We start from the raw sequence: 14,048 nt of genomic DNA on the forward strand, positions 1-14,048 counted from the left end.
AGCACCAGCAGCGACGTGAACATAAATGCAGACACACACACACACACCTAAATAAAAATAACAGGGCCAGCCCTTCTGCTTTCCTATACTTAGGCTCATAACTCATGGCCTGCGGGGAGGTGCTGGTATTGTGTTATTTGGTGTGTATATGTGGTACAGTGTGCAAGCAGAGGGCTGCATTAATTTATTAGCCTAGACAGCAGTTTTCCCAAAACTGGGACCGGAAAGTAGGACATCATAAATCGAGATAAGTCACCTGATAGTGTACTGTACTGTACATCGCTGCGTTATCACAGCGGAGCGATATAGGCCCCGACTCGGACGGATTTATTTGAAAAAAAAAAAAAAAAAAACACAATGCTGATTGCTGTACAAGTATTCTTTTTTTTATTGCCCGTCAGACAGCGCTGCTGACGGATACGTTTCAGAAGAAAAACAGGTTTGTCTGTTGTTATTGCCAAGCCTGCAAACGGCAAGATAATTGTCTATTGTTTTCAAAGCACACAGCAGCGGGATAATTAGATTGGGGGTGAACACTTTGCCGAGCGCCTTATTGTTCCACTGTGAACTTTATGAAATATTCGGTCAGCGGGGGGAATTGAAGTAGAGCGGAGTGGGGAAACAGATGGAAGAATAATCTTTGACTCCCTAAAGCAGCGTGGCAACTTTTGAAGAAAATCCCTTCAGGTGACATCAACAATAAATCAATAAAAGTAATAAATGTCACATTGTTCTTTATTTGTCTAGAACCCGCCGAGGGTGTTTAAATGGGTTTAACTTCAGTATCTGATTATTGCTTCTGAAGGCAACCAGGGCTGACGAGCGGGTCACCGTGTGGCCTTTAGGCTCCGACTCAGACCTCACGCACATTCTCTATACGTTCTGTACAAATATAAATACACCAATGAGCACAACTAATATTCCTACACACTGGCTGCACAACAAGCTCCTATGACATGTGACATTTCGGGGATAAATCAATTCTGGACTCGCTTGCTGCTGAAGGTCAGCTCTCTAGCACATAGAGGCTATTTTTGTTTTTTGTTTCTTTTTACAAAATTTTCCCACAAGGCGTGTGCGATTCAACACCACGCAAACACGGGAGTTGACTCTGAGTGGGTGATAATTGCTACCAGAAAGTATTTTATTAAAAGCCGTCTGGGCTTGCACTGCTGTGTTTTGATGAGAAAAATAGGATCTTTTCCCAGCAGCTTGCATCAGAGAACCTAACCCCTGATTTCCCTGAGTTGATGAACAGAACGTCAAATTGGATCCAAGTGCAATTCAGCTCCCAAGTGTTTAAAACACTTATTCCCCTGCTATCCAAAAGCACGGCTTCACACATTTCCGTGGGTCGGCGTTGGAAGGGCGCAAAGCTGGCTTCCAATAAGCCAGTATTCAGAACACCTGGACCAAACTTGATTCATTTAGCTGGCTTGCACCTTTCCACTTGTAATCTACTAGATCCTGCTGATTACAACAATTAGGAGAAATGAGTGGAAAATTCTAAGAACTCCCACATAGCCGTGATTACAGCAAAATGTTCTTATTAATGTGGCGTATAAAGGTGCATGTTACAATTTGTTATAATGAAGCATTTATCATGGCGCCTGTACAGAAGTTTTGTTTATAGTGTGCACGCCTGTAGTTGGTTGGTTGAAATTAATCAACACAAAAAAAAACCACAAAATTTTAGTTTAGCTGTGAATAATTGCCATATTTCACAGAACATTTAAAACAGGACTGCGCCCTGGCAAGTTTTCTTCCATTACGCACGCACCCGATGAGTCAAAAAATAAATGAAACAAGAGACTTACTTTTGATTTTGCGAGCTCCAAATGATGGTCTCCAGGGATTTGGCTGAAAGTAGCACCGTTCTACACGTCAAGATAAAGATCCAGAGGTAATACTTCCAACAAGCTAGTAGTGCCATGCTGATAAATGTACACACACGCACGCACACACAGAGTGGAAGCCGAGAAGGTTGGGACTCAAAGCCCAGCACGGCAGAGCGGAGTCGGACAGCCTTTATGAGAGTGTGGGCCGGTGGGAAGGTGAGCGTCGGTCAGTCGGGAGCATGTGAGCTCGCGATTACAGTCATGTCCTTGTGGCCAACTTCGTGAGCTCTAGTCCGGGCCCAGTGTCCTTGACTGAACCCTCGCTTTCGGTGCACGACAAGTGTCCTGGACGGCCTGTGGCTGCAGGCGCACAAGCGGCGACCTTCTGGTCAAGAGAATTAAACTAGAAAAAAATTGTAGCTTTTAAAAGCTAGGGACGCACAGCGAGACAGCGTTGTCAAATCTCGCTCTTTGTCGGTCTACTGGTACCTGTCGCTGCCTCCACATCCATCCATCAGTCACAAGTCCAGTTGGGGGTCCAAAAGCTCCAAGACATTCCAGGGTGCTTTGTCACTCCCCGCTATTCTTATTGGGAATGAAGTGAGTTTCTATTGTAAATACCCCTCCGGTCTCCAGGGGCTGCTCGGCGTGCGTTTCCGCCGGGTAAGTGCTCCGACGCGGACGCGCTCCTCGACCAGAAATTAAAAAAATAAAAATGATAATAACAATAATAAAGCACTCGTGCGGGTGGATAAAACAAAACAAGGTGAAGTCAGCTTGCTCAGTGATTCACAATCCAAGCGCTTTCTTGCACGCCGGTGTATTTCTTTGGCCGTGTCCAAATCGCACTCTCTTCAGCGGCTCCAGCCTGACTGTAACCCGATCTGAAGCGAGCTGGGCTTTGGGGACCGCCCATCACGCGCGTATCAGCCAATCACATCGCTCCGTCTCAACTCGCAAGCAGGAAGCGATGGCATTTGGTGGGTTGGGTTGGGTGGGGTGGGTGAAGGGGCGCGGAGAGGCGAACCAGTATCGGGGGGCTTTGCTCCACACAACCACGCCACCTCCTCGACCCAAATTCATTTGGACTTTGCGATGACTTTTTGTCATAACGAAACTTCAGCGAACAGTATGACAGCCTGGTGGACTTTAAACTCTCGCCTCTATAAATTCAAACTTGCCGGAATGGATCTTTAACACTCGCCCATAAACATATCTCCAATGTTGACGCTGAAATAAATCTCAGTGACCGACTATCATTTCTATGTAAACAAAAAGTCTAAATTTGTAACACTTGAAGAGTTTCAAATGTTCCGAAGCGACTGTATAGGATTACAGTGGCAGTTATTCTGGTCCTGTCTTTCCCCTCTTTGAAGGGAATGGTGATTAATGGCCTCTTTGGATCTCTTTCGAGTTGTCCCCTTTCGGAATAATGAACTGCATGAGAACTTATCCTCCAGTGTTTAAAAACAATAGCAGGCCGGTAGCCTATAGTCACTGCAGGCCATTCATTCACTGAGGAAGAAATGCTTGACACATAATTGATCATGTCCATGTCTGTGCCCCCTTTGTGAGTGTGCCGTGTGTGTTTAGTTTGGAAGACACAAGGAGAGAGTTTCTCCTCACTTTTGACCAGGTTTGGTCAAGCAATGCTGCCCCCTAACGGCGGTGATGGTTGGTAAGAATGTGAGGCGAGCATGCGGCCAAAATTTCATTGAGCCGAGGCCCATACGAGAAGTTACAGCGCACACTACCCACCCCTAAAAAAAAAAAAAACTCACAAAAAATGGGTACTCAAGTCGATTAAGCACCTCAGTATTGAAAGAGAATTTAATTGTTCTGCTTGGACGTTGTTGGCTGTGAACAACAATACACTCGATGTGGATTTTCAAAACTACGAGTGACAATTTCTGCCACACTGCAAAAAATGTTTTTTCTCAAACGTGCTTTCACAATTATATGTCACCTCTATCAAGTAGTCTGTTTATTTGTTGAAGCAGGACAACACAAGACCACAGAATAGACCACTGTTTTCACTGAACAACTTGGCATGGGCAGAGGAACAACCCATTTGATTTTGAGAATGATCCACGGATCCAAGGAATTACTTTTTTTGTAAACAGAAAGATAATTCAATTTGTATTTTTTTATTTATTTCTGAATGAAATAAGCATGGGTTTTGAACAGGACACGCACATGCCGGTCGGTATGAGGATTAAGTCAGCAAATGGCTGATCATATACAGGCCGCTAAAAGCTTGTCCTGATTTATTACCCCCATTTTTCCTCCCTGATCTGTTGAGAAAACAGTCTGAGCCAATAATCGTAAATGTTGGACATGTCCAATATTTCTGCTCCGGAATCCGTATGTGTGTGGTCAACACCTGGGACTCCGTAACTGTGAGTCTTTGCGTCTTTGCCATTGGGAAGTGACCTGAAGGTCGTGCTGTTATAGGACACAAATAGAGAAGTTGCTCATTCATTCATTACTTCAAGACATACTAGTGGAACTATATTAGAAGTGAAATGTTCCTACTGCCTTCCAGTTCTGAATGACAATTCTGCACACTGCATCGAGCAGTATGCGTTCTTATCCAGGCAAATGCTACAAAACGCTATGAATGAATAATGCCCCTAAACATACTGCCACAGCAAGTCAAGACTTTAATGACCCAAAAAATGAAATCTGGTTTGTTTTTTTAATGTCGTAAAAATAAAAAGCGACATTATCCAAATAGCTCAGAAACTAATTATATCGGCCCCTAAAGACATTGACGTTTGGGCTTAACCTGATACCTCTGCTGCGCAGAGCCTCAGATTGTCACCTGATCTTGTCGAAAGCAGCCTGCATCGAAGAGCTTGAGGTCTACCACAGCCGGTGGTAGCAGTCCAATAGGAATGGGACTCCAAGGCGTTAATAGTCGACATCTTGCACTGCCATGATCAGGCTACATAGCTTGGGATCAAAAGCCATTTATTTGCCAAGGGCAATATTGCTGTGGGAAGCAATCAAAATGAATGTTGAGCGTTTACCATGACGCGTGGCACTGGAACAAGAACAACAAGTCGCTGTATCTATTTCTCGGGGATTATGGAAGGAATGTGAAAGATCTGGAGAAAAACACAACGGCTTAACAAAGAACGATGTGCTTATAAGGGAAAAAGGAGTGTTGAACGATGCTTTCAGGTCCCTACACACCGTGGCCCCCCCCCACACACACAGAAGAGACTGTCGTCTAAGAAATGGTGGCATTTCCCTGTAATGAGGTCATCATGTTAATGTGTATACTTGGCGGTGATTAGTGCTTCTATTAATAGCCACAGAATTAACTTTGGAGCCGCCGCAACAAATAGACATGAATTTAATCGTGTGAAAATGTGTTTCCATTATTCTAATAACGGTTACTCGAGCAACATAAATCAAATGAAAGCAGAGCAGCTTTTTGTTTCCCCCTAGATGAACCCTGGCTACCAAAGGTCATAGTCCCTGTCCAATCTGATATTTGCACTAAACAAACACAGAAAGCATGACATCATTCCTGGATAAGGCAGCCAGCCGGTAGTCAGGCCAGCAACCTCAAAGTGAAAATAAATCACAGTTTAAGTAGCTTTCTCTTGCTTTTAATCTGCCCTTAATGAAGTCTGGCACATTTCCCCCCGGTGCGGCTCCGTGACACCGCCGTGATCTACGGGCCGGGCTCGGAGCGCGCCGGGCCGTAGCCTCTCCGTTAACCGCGCCTTTTTATCAGGCCGCGTGGATGCGGCTATGAGCCGAGCTCGTCGGCATGCACGGGGTCAAGTGGTTAACCCTCATTATCTGAGAGAGGACGAGGAACATGCGACTCCGACGTTCCAGCTGTAATCAATATCCAGCGGCCATTAACCACCGAGACAACACATAGAATCCTGAAAAAGAACCACACACTTACACTCACCCGTTTGCCATCCGTCTCACGCTGAGTTAAGTGTCCTCTATTATAGTGCCGGATACACACGGCCATAAACAACACAGATTCTCTCCAAACAGCAAGCCATCGAAAGAGTGGGAAAACTCGGTTCATGTAAACGGGCTATTCTGGGCGCTGTCGTACGAGTTGTTTCATTCCGCTTTGATTCTACTGGAATACCAGCAAGGCCAAACAAAACAGCCGGGCCCATCCGCAGACGTACATTTCCTGTTTGTGTAGCGCTTGATTGCCGGCCAGACATCTTCCTCCTCGCTCGATGGCTCACTTCCTTCTCCATCTTTCCCATCCATCATCTCATGACTGACGGTGAAGTGCTGATTACAGACGAATAATCATCTCTGATAAACAGATGCTGGTTGGAACATCCCGGCAGGAGATGGAAGCATCGCTCCCCCTTCCTCCTATCCCTCCTCTGTCACATCACTAATCAGATCTGATGGCAAGCCCAGACAATAGATGTTTTCTGTGTAACCGTTTTTGTCGACATATAAACATACGGCGGCGGCTCTTGATAGCAATCCTAATTAGTGGATGGCTGTGATCCTTTAATCTTAACTCACCACAGCTCCCGCCGTTACAGCTTTTTAAAGAGCTCAAATGAGATTTCAAGAGGAGAAATGGTCCTTTTGAAGTTGAATATCACAAATTTGACGAAGGAAGAGAGGTAGTTAAGGCACGCGCTGGCAGAAACACATCTTATTAACTGTGTGATTATTTGTACGCGTGAAACTGCATTTTGACAGTCTGCAGCCAGGAGGGCTTGGGGAAGAGCGAAATTGATGGAGAGTATATGCCAAATTCTTGTCCGGGGGGGATGTTCTGTCCATTCTAATAGAATTACAAGCTTCTGAGAGATGCATCTTTTCTCCGGGGCTACTTGTCTGTCAAACATTAGGTCACACTCAGCGCCAAAATGAGTGGGAGAGCGCCCATAGAAGAAGGGGATAGAAGGGGGCTGAGGGCAGCTAGAGAAAAAAAAACGTCTGGAGAGGTGCCTCGCTCCCTGCCGAGAAAAGAAGGCAACAAAAGTAAGAAAAGGGGGTGAGGTTGGAATGAGAGAAAGCGGCAGGGAGGGAGCTGGTGAAGGAGAGTGAAGTGAGTGGCGCTTGGGGGTGAAAGAGAGAGGAGAGAGTGAGAAAGCTACAAAAGGGCTGCATTTGAATCTATCCTAATTACGCTCTGCGTGATGGACAGGACCTGCAGACGTGTCTGCTATTCTTTTCGAGTGTGTGTGTGCGGCGGGACGGTGTGATGATGGGAGAAGCCGACCTCTCGTAGAGATGTCTACTGCCAGCAGCCTGAATGGGACAAAGACCTGAATAGAAACTTCAAAGCGACCTCTCCAAGCCCCCTCAGCCACCCTCCCCCCAGCACGGTCCCTCGGCTGTGGGATGGTCAACAAGCTCCGGTTCAACTAATGTGTGTTTGTGTGTCTGCGATTCTCGTGTTATTTTCGATCTGCTGCGTGCATTTCTTGGGGGAGGAAAATAATCATGCATTTCAAAGTGTGGCTATTTTGCGGGTGTGTATTTTTCTTACTCATGAGGCTGTTATGCTTTTAAGAGCGCATTGCAGGATACAGAAAAAATTGGAGTGGAGGATCTGACTCATTGCCCCCCCTTCTTCCTCCAACCTTCTTCATGTCCCTCCCTCTGAACTGAGCGCTGGCTCTCTTTGGCAGGACCTGAAGAAAAAGAAAGAGCCCAAACAGAGCTAACGTGCTGAAGACATGATTGGTGTTAAATGACACAGAGGGATTTAGCATCTAATTTGATTCCTGTCTCTGTGCTGATTTTGGCTTGTGTTATAAGATCTTGTGGTGTGAGTCATGTAATTATTCCATCTCGCGTGGGCTTCTGATGAACATCCACTTATCTCCACCTTCTCCTCTTCAAAATGTTTCCTCTTACAGCTCGACTGCCAGTTGCTGTGGGAATAAACAGGAAGACTCGAGGGTGAGGGCCAAGCCAAAAGTGGGAAGATAAGATTTGTATGAGGGGCGTGTGTGTATGTGCGTGCGTGCGTGCGTGCGTGCGTGTGTGTGTGTGTGTGTGTGCAATTGTGTGTAGATCCGTCCAGTATGAGTCCACTTACAGCAGTCAAGAGTCAGGTTAGGCTCCAAAGCTCATTGGCTTAAGATGTCATTGTTGCTGCCTGGTGTCACTGACACATCCTTGGTGACATCATCACTCAGGATTCAGGAGCACATGATTCATCTCACTTCACTGCTTAACTGAATTCGAGAGCCATTACACTCCACCTCTAATCTGAGGACTGAATAAAGTCGCCTTATCTGAGTTCTATTTTACGCTGGAAGGTGCAGCAAAGAGGCCCACAGCAGCTTTGATCATATTAATTATATGCCAAGTTGTAATAGGAGCTGTTTTAATATATGTATTTTTAATTTCATACATATGTGCCTTTTTTTTTCCCCTCAAATCTTTCCAGTAGCCATCATCTGCTTCTGGGAAAATACACTTGTACTTGAGCCATAGAAAATCCCCACCGAGATAACCTTATCATAAGATATGTTATCCGTTGTTCTGATGATGTCATGCGTTTTCAGTGCAGCTATAAATACAATGGCCATAAACATTCCTGAAGGCAGTGCCCGCATGCTGCAAATGGCTAGACATGAGGAAAAACACAGCAAATTTGCTTGAGTGGTACCGAGAAACAAAACGATAAAACCATGAAATTATTGCCTAACGTCAAATTAGGTTGCATTTTTTCAATACAACGCAGCAAGACGGAAGAAGAATTTGAGAGGTGCAGATGAAAAATAGAAATATTCACTGAAGAAACTGAATCACATTAAAGGTATTGCAACATCATCATCATGTCCTTTGTCATTTATTACGAAAAGCGACATATTATGAAAAATGGAGTTGAGTCTTTGGGCCAACAATCAAGTGCAAAATTAACAACCATGGCTATCTTTATGTTTCTACCTATTTCTGAAAATCTATATGCGAGAAAGCCGTTCTGCCACTGGTTGCTTGTCATTAAATAACATTGTTTTGATGAATATACTTTACAGGGGTTATCTTATATTTTTTTACATTTGATACTATATATGGTAATAAAGATCATTACAGCAACAACCTTTCTCTGCAGCCTTCTCACAAGATCTTGGGTTTTGCCCAGCACCCCCCCCTCCCAAATCAATTTATTGTATTTGAAATAGTGAAAATAGAAATGTGCGCACTTTTGCCATCAAGCAATGGAGACAAAAAATAAGGTAATACAAAGTTGTAAATCTAAAGGTGTCCTTGTTAGTAAGCAGCTGAGGGTACACAAGCACACTCAGCCTCACCATCAAAGCATTAGCAATTACTCCCATGCTCCCTCACTCTGGCATAAATCTGCTCTTATCTCTGCTCGCTGCAGGATCTGGGAATATCAGCCTCAGCATCTGCTCCAACTACAAACCCGGCCTCTAAAAGCACAACAAAGTGGTTCTGCAGGCATAAATAAAGGCGGGAGGGGCACCAGAAAGAAGAGAAGGAAGCAGAGGAAGGAGCGGACCAAAAAAAAAAAAAAAGATTGGCAGAGGGACACGCAAGGGTGTGTCCCTGCTTGTCTCATTAGCCCGAAGCATTTTGGCTCATTTCTCTTGCAATCTGTCAATCAGCAAGAAAGAATACTTTAAAAGCTGGTAGCAGCAAGGGTGAATAAAGTCTTCACGGGAAATGAGGATGAGTATGAAGGAAAAGGTCAACAACCTTGGTTGGGGTAAAAGGTCAGAGTTGAACGGTCAGTGGGTGAAGGCCATGCAAGTGAATGCCACTGTGTCATATTTATTAGAGCTGTTGAGCAAACTGTTGTCTGTAAGACAGATGAGTTTGTAAACTCATCTGAGAAGTGGCTCATACAATGCTTTGAACTGAGTTTTAAAAATAGTATGTCAACTATGTTAAAGCGGGCAGTTATGGTTTCCATGTAAACACTAAATGTTGAAAAGTCATCAGTAGGACAAAAAGTATATTTGTCCAATTTGAAATTTTGAAACTCAGAATTCTGTGTGAAAGCCTTACAGGGAAACGCAAATCAACATTTTTCTTTGCAACATGTTGTGTATTTGGAATTCCACGCCTTAATTGGAACCAACTTCCAATCAATGGAAAAAGTGGTTCCAATCCCAGTTGCCAATTCAAACCTCTATGAAATGGAAGCAATTTTACCCTGGAAAGGTACACTTGGAAGCGGTTTCAAAATAAATTGGAAACATGTCAAACCATTATCCCCACCTATTCGGTCTGCTTTGTCAGCATACTGGCTTGACTTGGACTCTAGGGGCATCTCTGTTATACTCGGGCTAGTGGATTGTTTTTCCAAGATCACTCATTTCATTGCCCAAGTTGCAGTTCTTAGTGGACGTTTTAAGGATATTTTTCAGATTCACAGCATTCCTTCGAAAGCGGTCACAATTGAGATCACTGTCGAACCCCAATTCATTCCCATGTCTTGCATACAGACATATCATTCCTGGCCGTGCATAGTGGGCTAATCAAGACCTGGAAGCTGCTCTCCACCCTGCGTCTGTCACTTGCATCCATCTTCCTGTTCATTCCAACCGCATTAGCTTCTAATAATCATGTTATATTCATGTCCATATAAGATGTTTCCATATTGTGATGGATGCTCATTATAAGGGTGGGGTAATAAAGTTAAATTAGCCTGCGGTAGCTTCACGCAAGGTAAGCAGAGCTGCAAGCCCCAATATCAGATTGGCGTTAGCATTAGATAACAGTTTCTTCTATTTATATACTATTTGATTGCTCAGTAGAGACAGTGGTAGGAGCGGGGTGGGGGGTGGGGGCTGTGTTTGGCAATGTGTCCTTGAGTGAACCTAAACCGTCATGAATTAAAACAAAACACCAATGAGATGCAGACCGGTGGTTAAAACATCAGGAACCTCCACAGGCCAGGCAGTATGTGGAGTGGAATGAGCGCATGTGACAGATCCGCTCAGAAAAGAAGCTCATTTAAGCATGACAAGAAATATGCAAAATTCCATAATTATTTTTCCTTGGGATATTTTGAGGTTTGCCACAACTATATTATAAGACACAGAGGATCTGGTGGAAAGGAAAATCCTGATGTCTTTTTCTCAAGCATTTCCAGCCTTTTTGGGGGGGTTATGTGAAAAGTGATCATTTTGCCAAGGGGAGAACACGCAAAGTCCACGCAGAAAGCCGGAGCTGGGATTCCAACTCCAAACCACGAAACTATAAAGCGGACTTGCGAACCATATGGTGTGCTATACAAAAACCTCAAAGAAAAATTGTTGTGTCACTTGATGTGTCACCTAAGTACCATCAGTGCCCCCGGACGGATTTTCAACAATGTTAACCCAGTTTGGGAGATTGTCGATGATTCCCGTTTCCTGCTCTGTGATCAAGCACTGCATTGCTCACACGTGACAGAAACGACACAGGTGATAGATGAACAAGTCTCCAAGCTATTTTAGGGGGGTGTTTATTTCGCTCACGTTCACACTCGAGCAACATCGTTCATTGTGATCTCTTTATCGCACCCCCACTCCTACTGCTGCTTTACCTCCATTCCCTCCATGCCACCCAGTCTCCGAGTGGAAACCAGTACCCGCTATGAGACTGTCGAATGTTACTTAACAGTTCAAAGCGAACATGAGCCCCGAAAACGCCCCTGGGTCACCGATGTGGTTTTCGAGACAAAATGTTGCGAGTAAATGTTATGAGGAAATACCGCAGCTCCAGGTGCTGGGATCGGTGTCATGGGTGAAAGGTGAGGGGTCACACACTGCCCCCTCAGGGCTGTGTGAACCCTGACCTCCCGAGACTGATGAATTGTGTGCTAACAAGGACCAGCTCTCCCTTTACTGTGCCTGCACTCTCTCGTCTTGTCTTTGGCTCTGGCTAATTTGACCCCGCCCCTCCCGCCGCCTCTGCGGAGTTGTTATACCTGCTTGAACCTTGAAAGTACCTCACCATCTGTCCTCTCCCTTGGATTTATAATCATCATCATATCACAGTCACACTCGGTATAGTAACACGCATGCATCATCCAACTCCTGTCTACTGGCGCAAGCATTAGTTAAGAATAGAATGAATGAATCCGTATCGGGAGGGGCGTTAAATCTCGGCCATCCGTTGAAGTGCTCTTGTTCTAATGAGGCAAACTAACCTCATCGCTGGCTCACAGTCACACACAAGTGAAAAGCTAATCGCTGGCACGTGCACGGCCAGCGCAGACAGACGTTGCATTAACACACATCTGTGCCCTGCGCCATTTCACACATAGAGCATAGAGCCAATTAAAGAGAGGAGTCTTATTAGTGGAGGTGTCCCGGCTCTCGTTAATCACCGGGGTTTCCTGGCAGGGGCTTAGTGACACTGTGAGCTCTTCGTCATCTTTATGGGACTTGTCTCATCACTCCTTATAAGACACTCATCCAAACTTTAGTGAGACTAATGATTTAGCCGAACTGCTTGGCCCGCCAATGCATTCAGTCATCCGCGGGTCACCTTTGAATGAGCTTTGAGGGATTAGGGAAGCGTAGAAGTCTAGGTCTCATGCGGCCAACGCGTGCATGATTTGAAGTGTAAAATGACTATAGTGGTTCTTCTTTCTGCATGAGAAGTCATTATAATCCTCACCGCTCAAGCTCAGACCCGGCGGGACGAGGGAAAGTGGCCCGACAACAATAATGTGACGTGAGGCGAGAAGCTGTAGAGAATCCGATTCCAGGGTAAATATCCATCTATAGTCCCCGCTGAAAAGTGCTCTTGTTTTCTCGCCTGGCGGGGCTGAATGGCCTGCTCGGACCTTCGGACCACCTGCAGCTCTGCCGATGACAGATTCCCTCCACACACTTGGACCATCTCGGGCCTCGGCGCTAATCCTCCTTCTTGTGTCCTCTAAGGTCAACGGTTCTATCACTCGTGCACACCTTTAGCTGCGTTGACGCTTGTGTGTCAATGAGCAGCAAACCGACAGCACACAGTTTGGAAGTTCCCACGGCGCTCTTATTCATTATCTCTAACCTGTTCTGGCCTGTCTCATGAAAGCTGCTCCTTGTCATTGAAGGGCACTGATCCTTTACTCACTTTACAGTCACATTAACAGTGCTTCCTCCCCCTGATCCAAAACACATTCCTTCACTTGATTTGCTCAACACATATTTTACTGCATTGTTGCAGCCCACAGTACTTGTGCCAGAAGCTGTAAAAAAGCAGTGAACACATACTGATTGGCACAGTTTGATTTCCCCCCCCCCCCCCAATGTGAGAGACCCCACACATATCGCCATGTGTCTTCTTACAGCTATTATAGTGGTGTGGTCGAGATGACCAACACCATGCACAAACAGACAATTGGGAGCCTCCTCCCCCAAACCAGAAGGACTGTCACGAGGCATCCAGACTGTCAGAAAACAGAAGAAATAGAAGAGGCTAACTGTTAGCTTATTTGGTAATTGGATTGTAACTGTACATAAATTCTTCTTATCATTCTTATTGTGGTGGGTGAATGACTTGTGAGTCACGAACCCTCAATTCAACCGGTTGCTCCTTTATTTTTGTCGAGCTTCAGGTCGCGTCCTCCTTGACTATTGCTCTGTTTCAAGTCACTAGCAAGGCACCAAACTCCTGAAAGTGCAAAGGTGGGGATGGGAGTAGGCTATATAAATTAAAAAAAAAAAAATTAATCCGCAGACCATTTGCCTGTACCAAAATAAAGATATGCAAATATAAACTGAAATCATTTTCATGTTAGCACTAGAGGACAACCCCTGCTACTGTTGTAAATGTAAATTTGTCATTTTTAAATGTAAATATGTTGTTGTTTCAACATGAGTTCTTACACAAATGTTAAAAAAAGGTGGGTAATTGGCATTTCACACAAATATCAGTTTCATCATATTCAGCTACTGTTAAGGCATAGGCATTAGTTTTGGCAATAATGAATGTTTACCCATTATTCTAAACCGAAATTCTGCAATGGCTCTTTGTGTTTTATGGTTAATTAGTGGTTAGCATATCTGCAGACTGCACAGTGTGGTGGGGCACCCTAACTTAGTTTGTTCCCAGGTTTCATATCTTTTTTTCTCTGCAAACCAGGTTTTATCTGACTAAATGACTTCCAACCCTATGTACACATGTAAAAATAATACCTGTGCTCGGTGTGGAAAGAAATACCTTATTGCACTCACTTTGTAAGTGCAATCAGTTGAGTTTGTGTCTATGTCTGCGTTCTAATCT

General features: G+C 44.7%; 1 protein-coding gene and 1 long non-coding RNA gene across 3 annotated transcripts in view; both read right to left on the reverse strand.

The window, feature by feature from the left end:
* efnb1 (ephrin-B1) overlaps positions 1–2,722 on the reverse strand; it is a 62,104-nt gene extending 59,382 nt beyond the window's left edge. Inside the window, exons 1-2 of one of the 2 annotated variants that reach the window (XM_088371588.1) lie at positions 2,328–2,722; positions 1,818–2,241 (exon numbers count right to left, since the gene is read on the reverse strand). In XM_088371588.1, coding sequence (XP_088227714.1) covers positions 1,818–1,933 — 116 coding nt within the window. In that variant the 5' untranslated portion in view covers positions 1,934–2,241; positions 2,328–2,722. Of the gene's footprint in view, positions 1–1,817 lie in introns of both variants that reach the window. The other variant, XM_088371578.1, reaches the window with a different exon arrangement.
* Positions 2,723–4,108: 1,386 nt separating this feature from the next.
* LOC148404181 (uncharacterized) lies at positions 4,109–6,009 on the reverse strand. The gene is made up of 3 exons (XR_015860927.1): positions 5,773–6,009; positions 4,871–4,948; positions 4,109–4,793 (listed from the first exon to the last, which is right to left on the reverse strand). It is a non-coding gene; the product is annotated as an uncharacterized LOC148404181 (long non-coding RNA).
* Positions 6,010–14,048: the final 8,039 nt, after the last annotated feature.

Source organism: Syngnathus floridae, chromosome 1 (assembly GCF_059516105.1).
Source record: "Syngnathus floridae isolate MCC-2025c chromosome 1, RoL_Sflo_1.0, whole genome shotgun sequence".
In the NCBI taxonomy this organism is placed as follows: Eukaryota; Metazoa; Chordata; class Actinopteri; order Syngnathiformes; family Syngnathidae; genus Syngnathus; species Syngnathus floridae.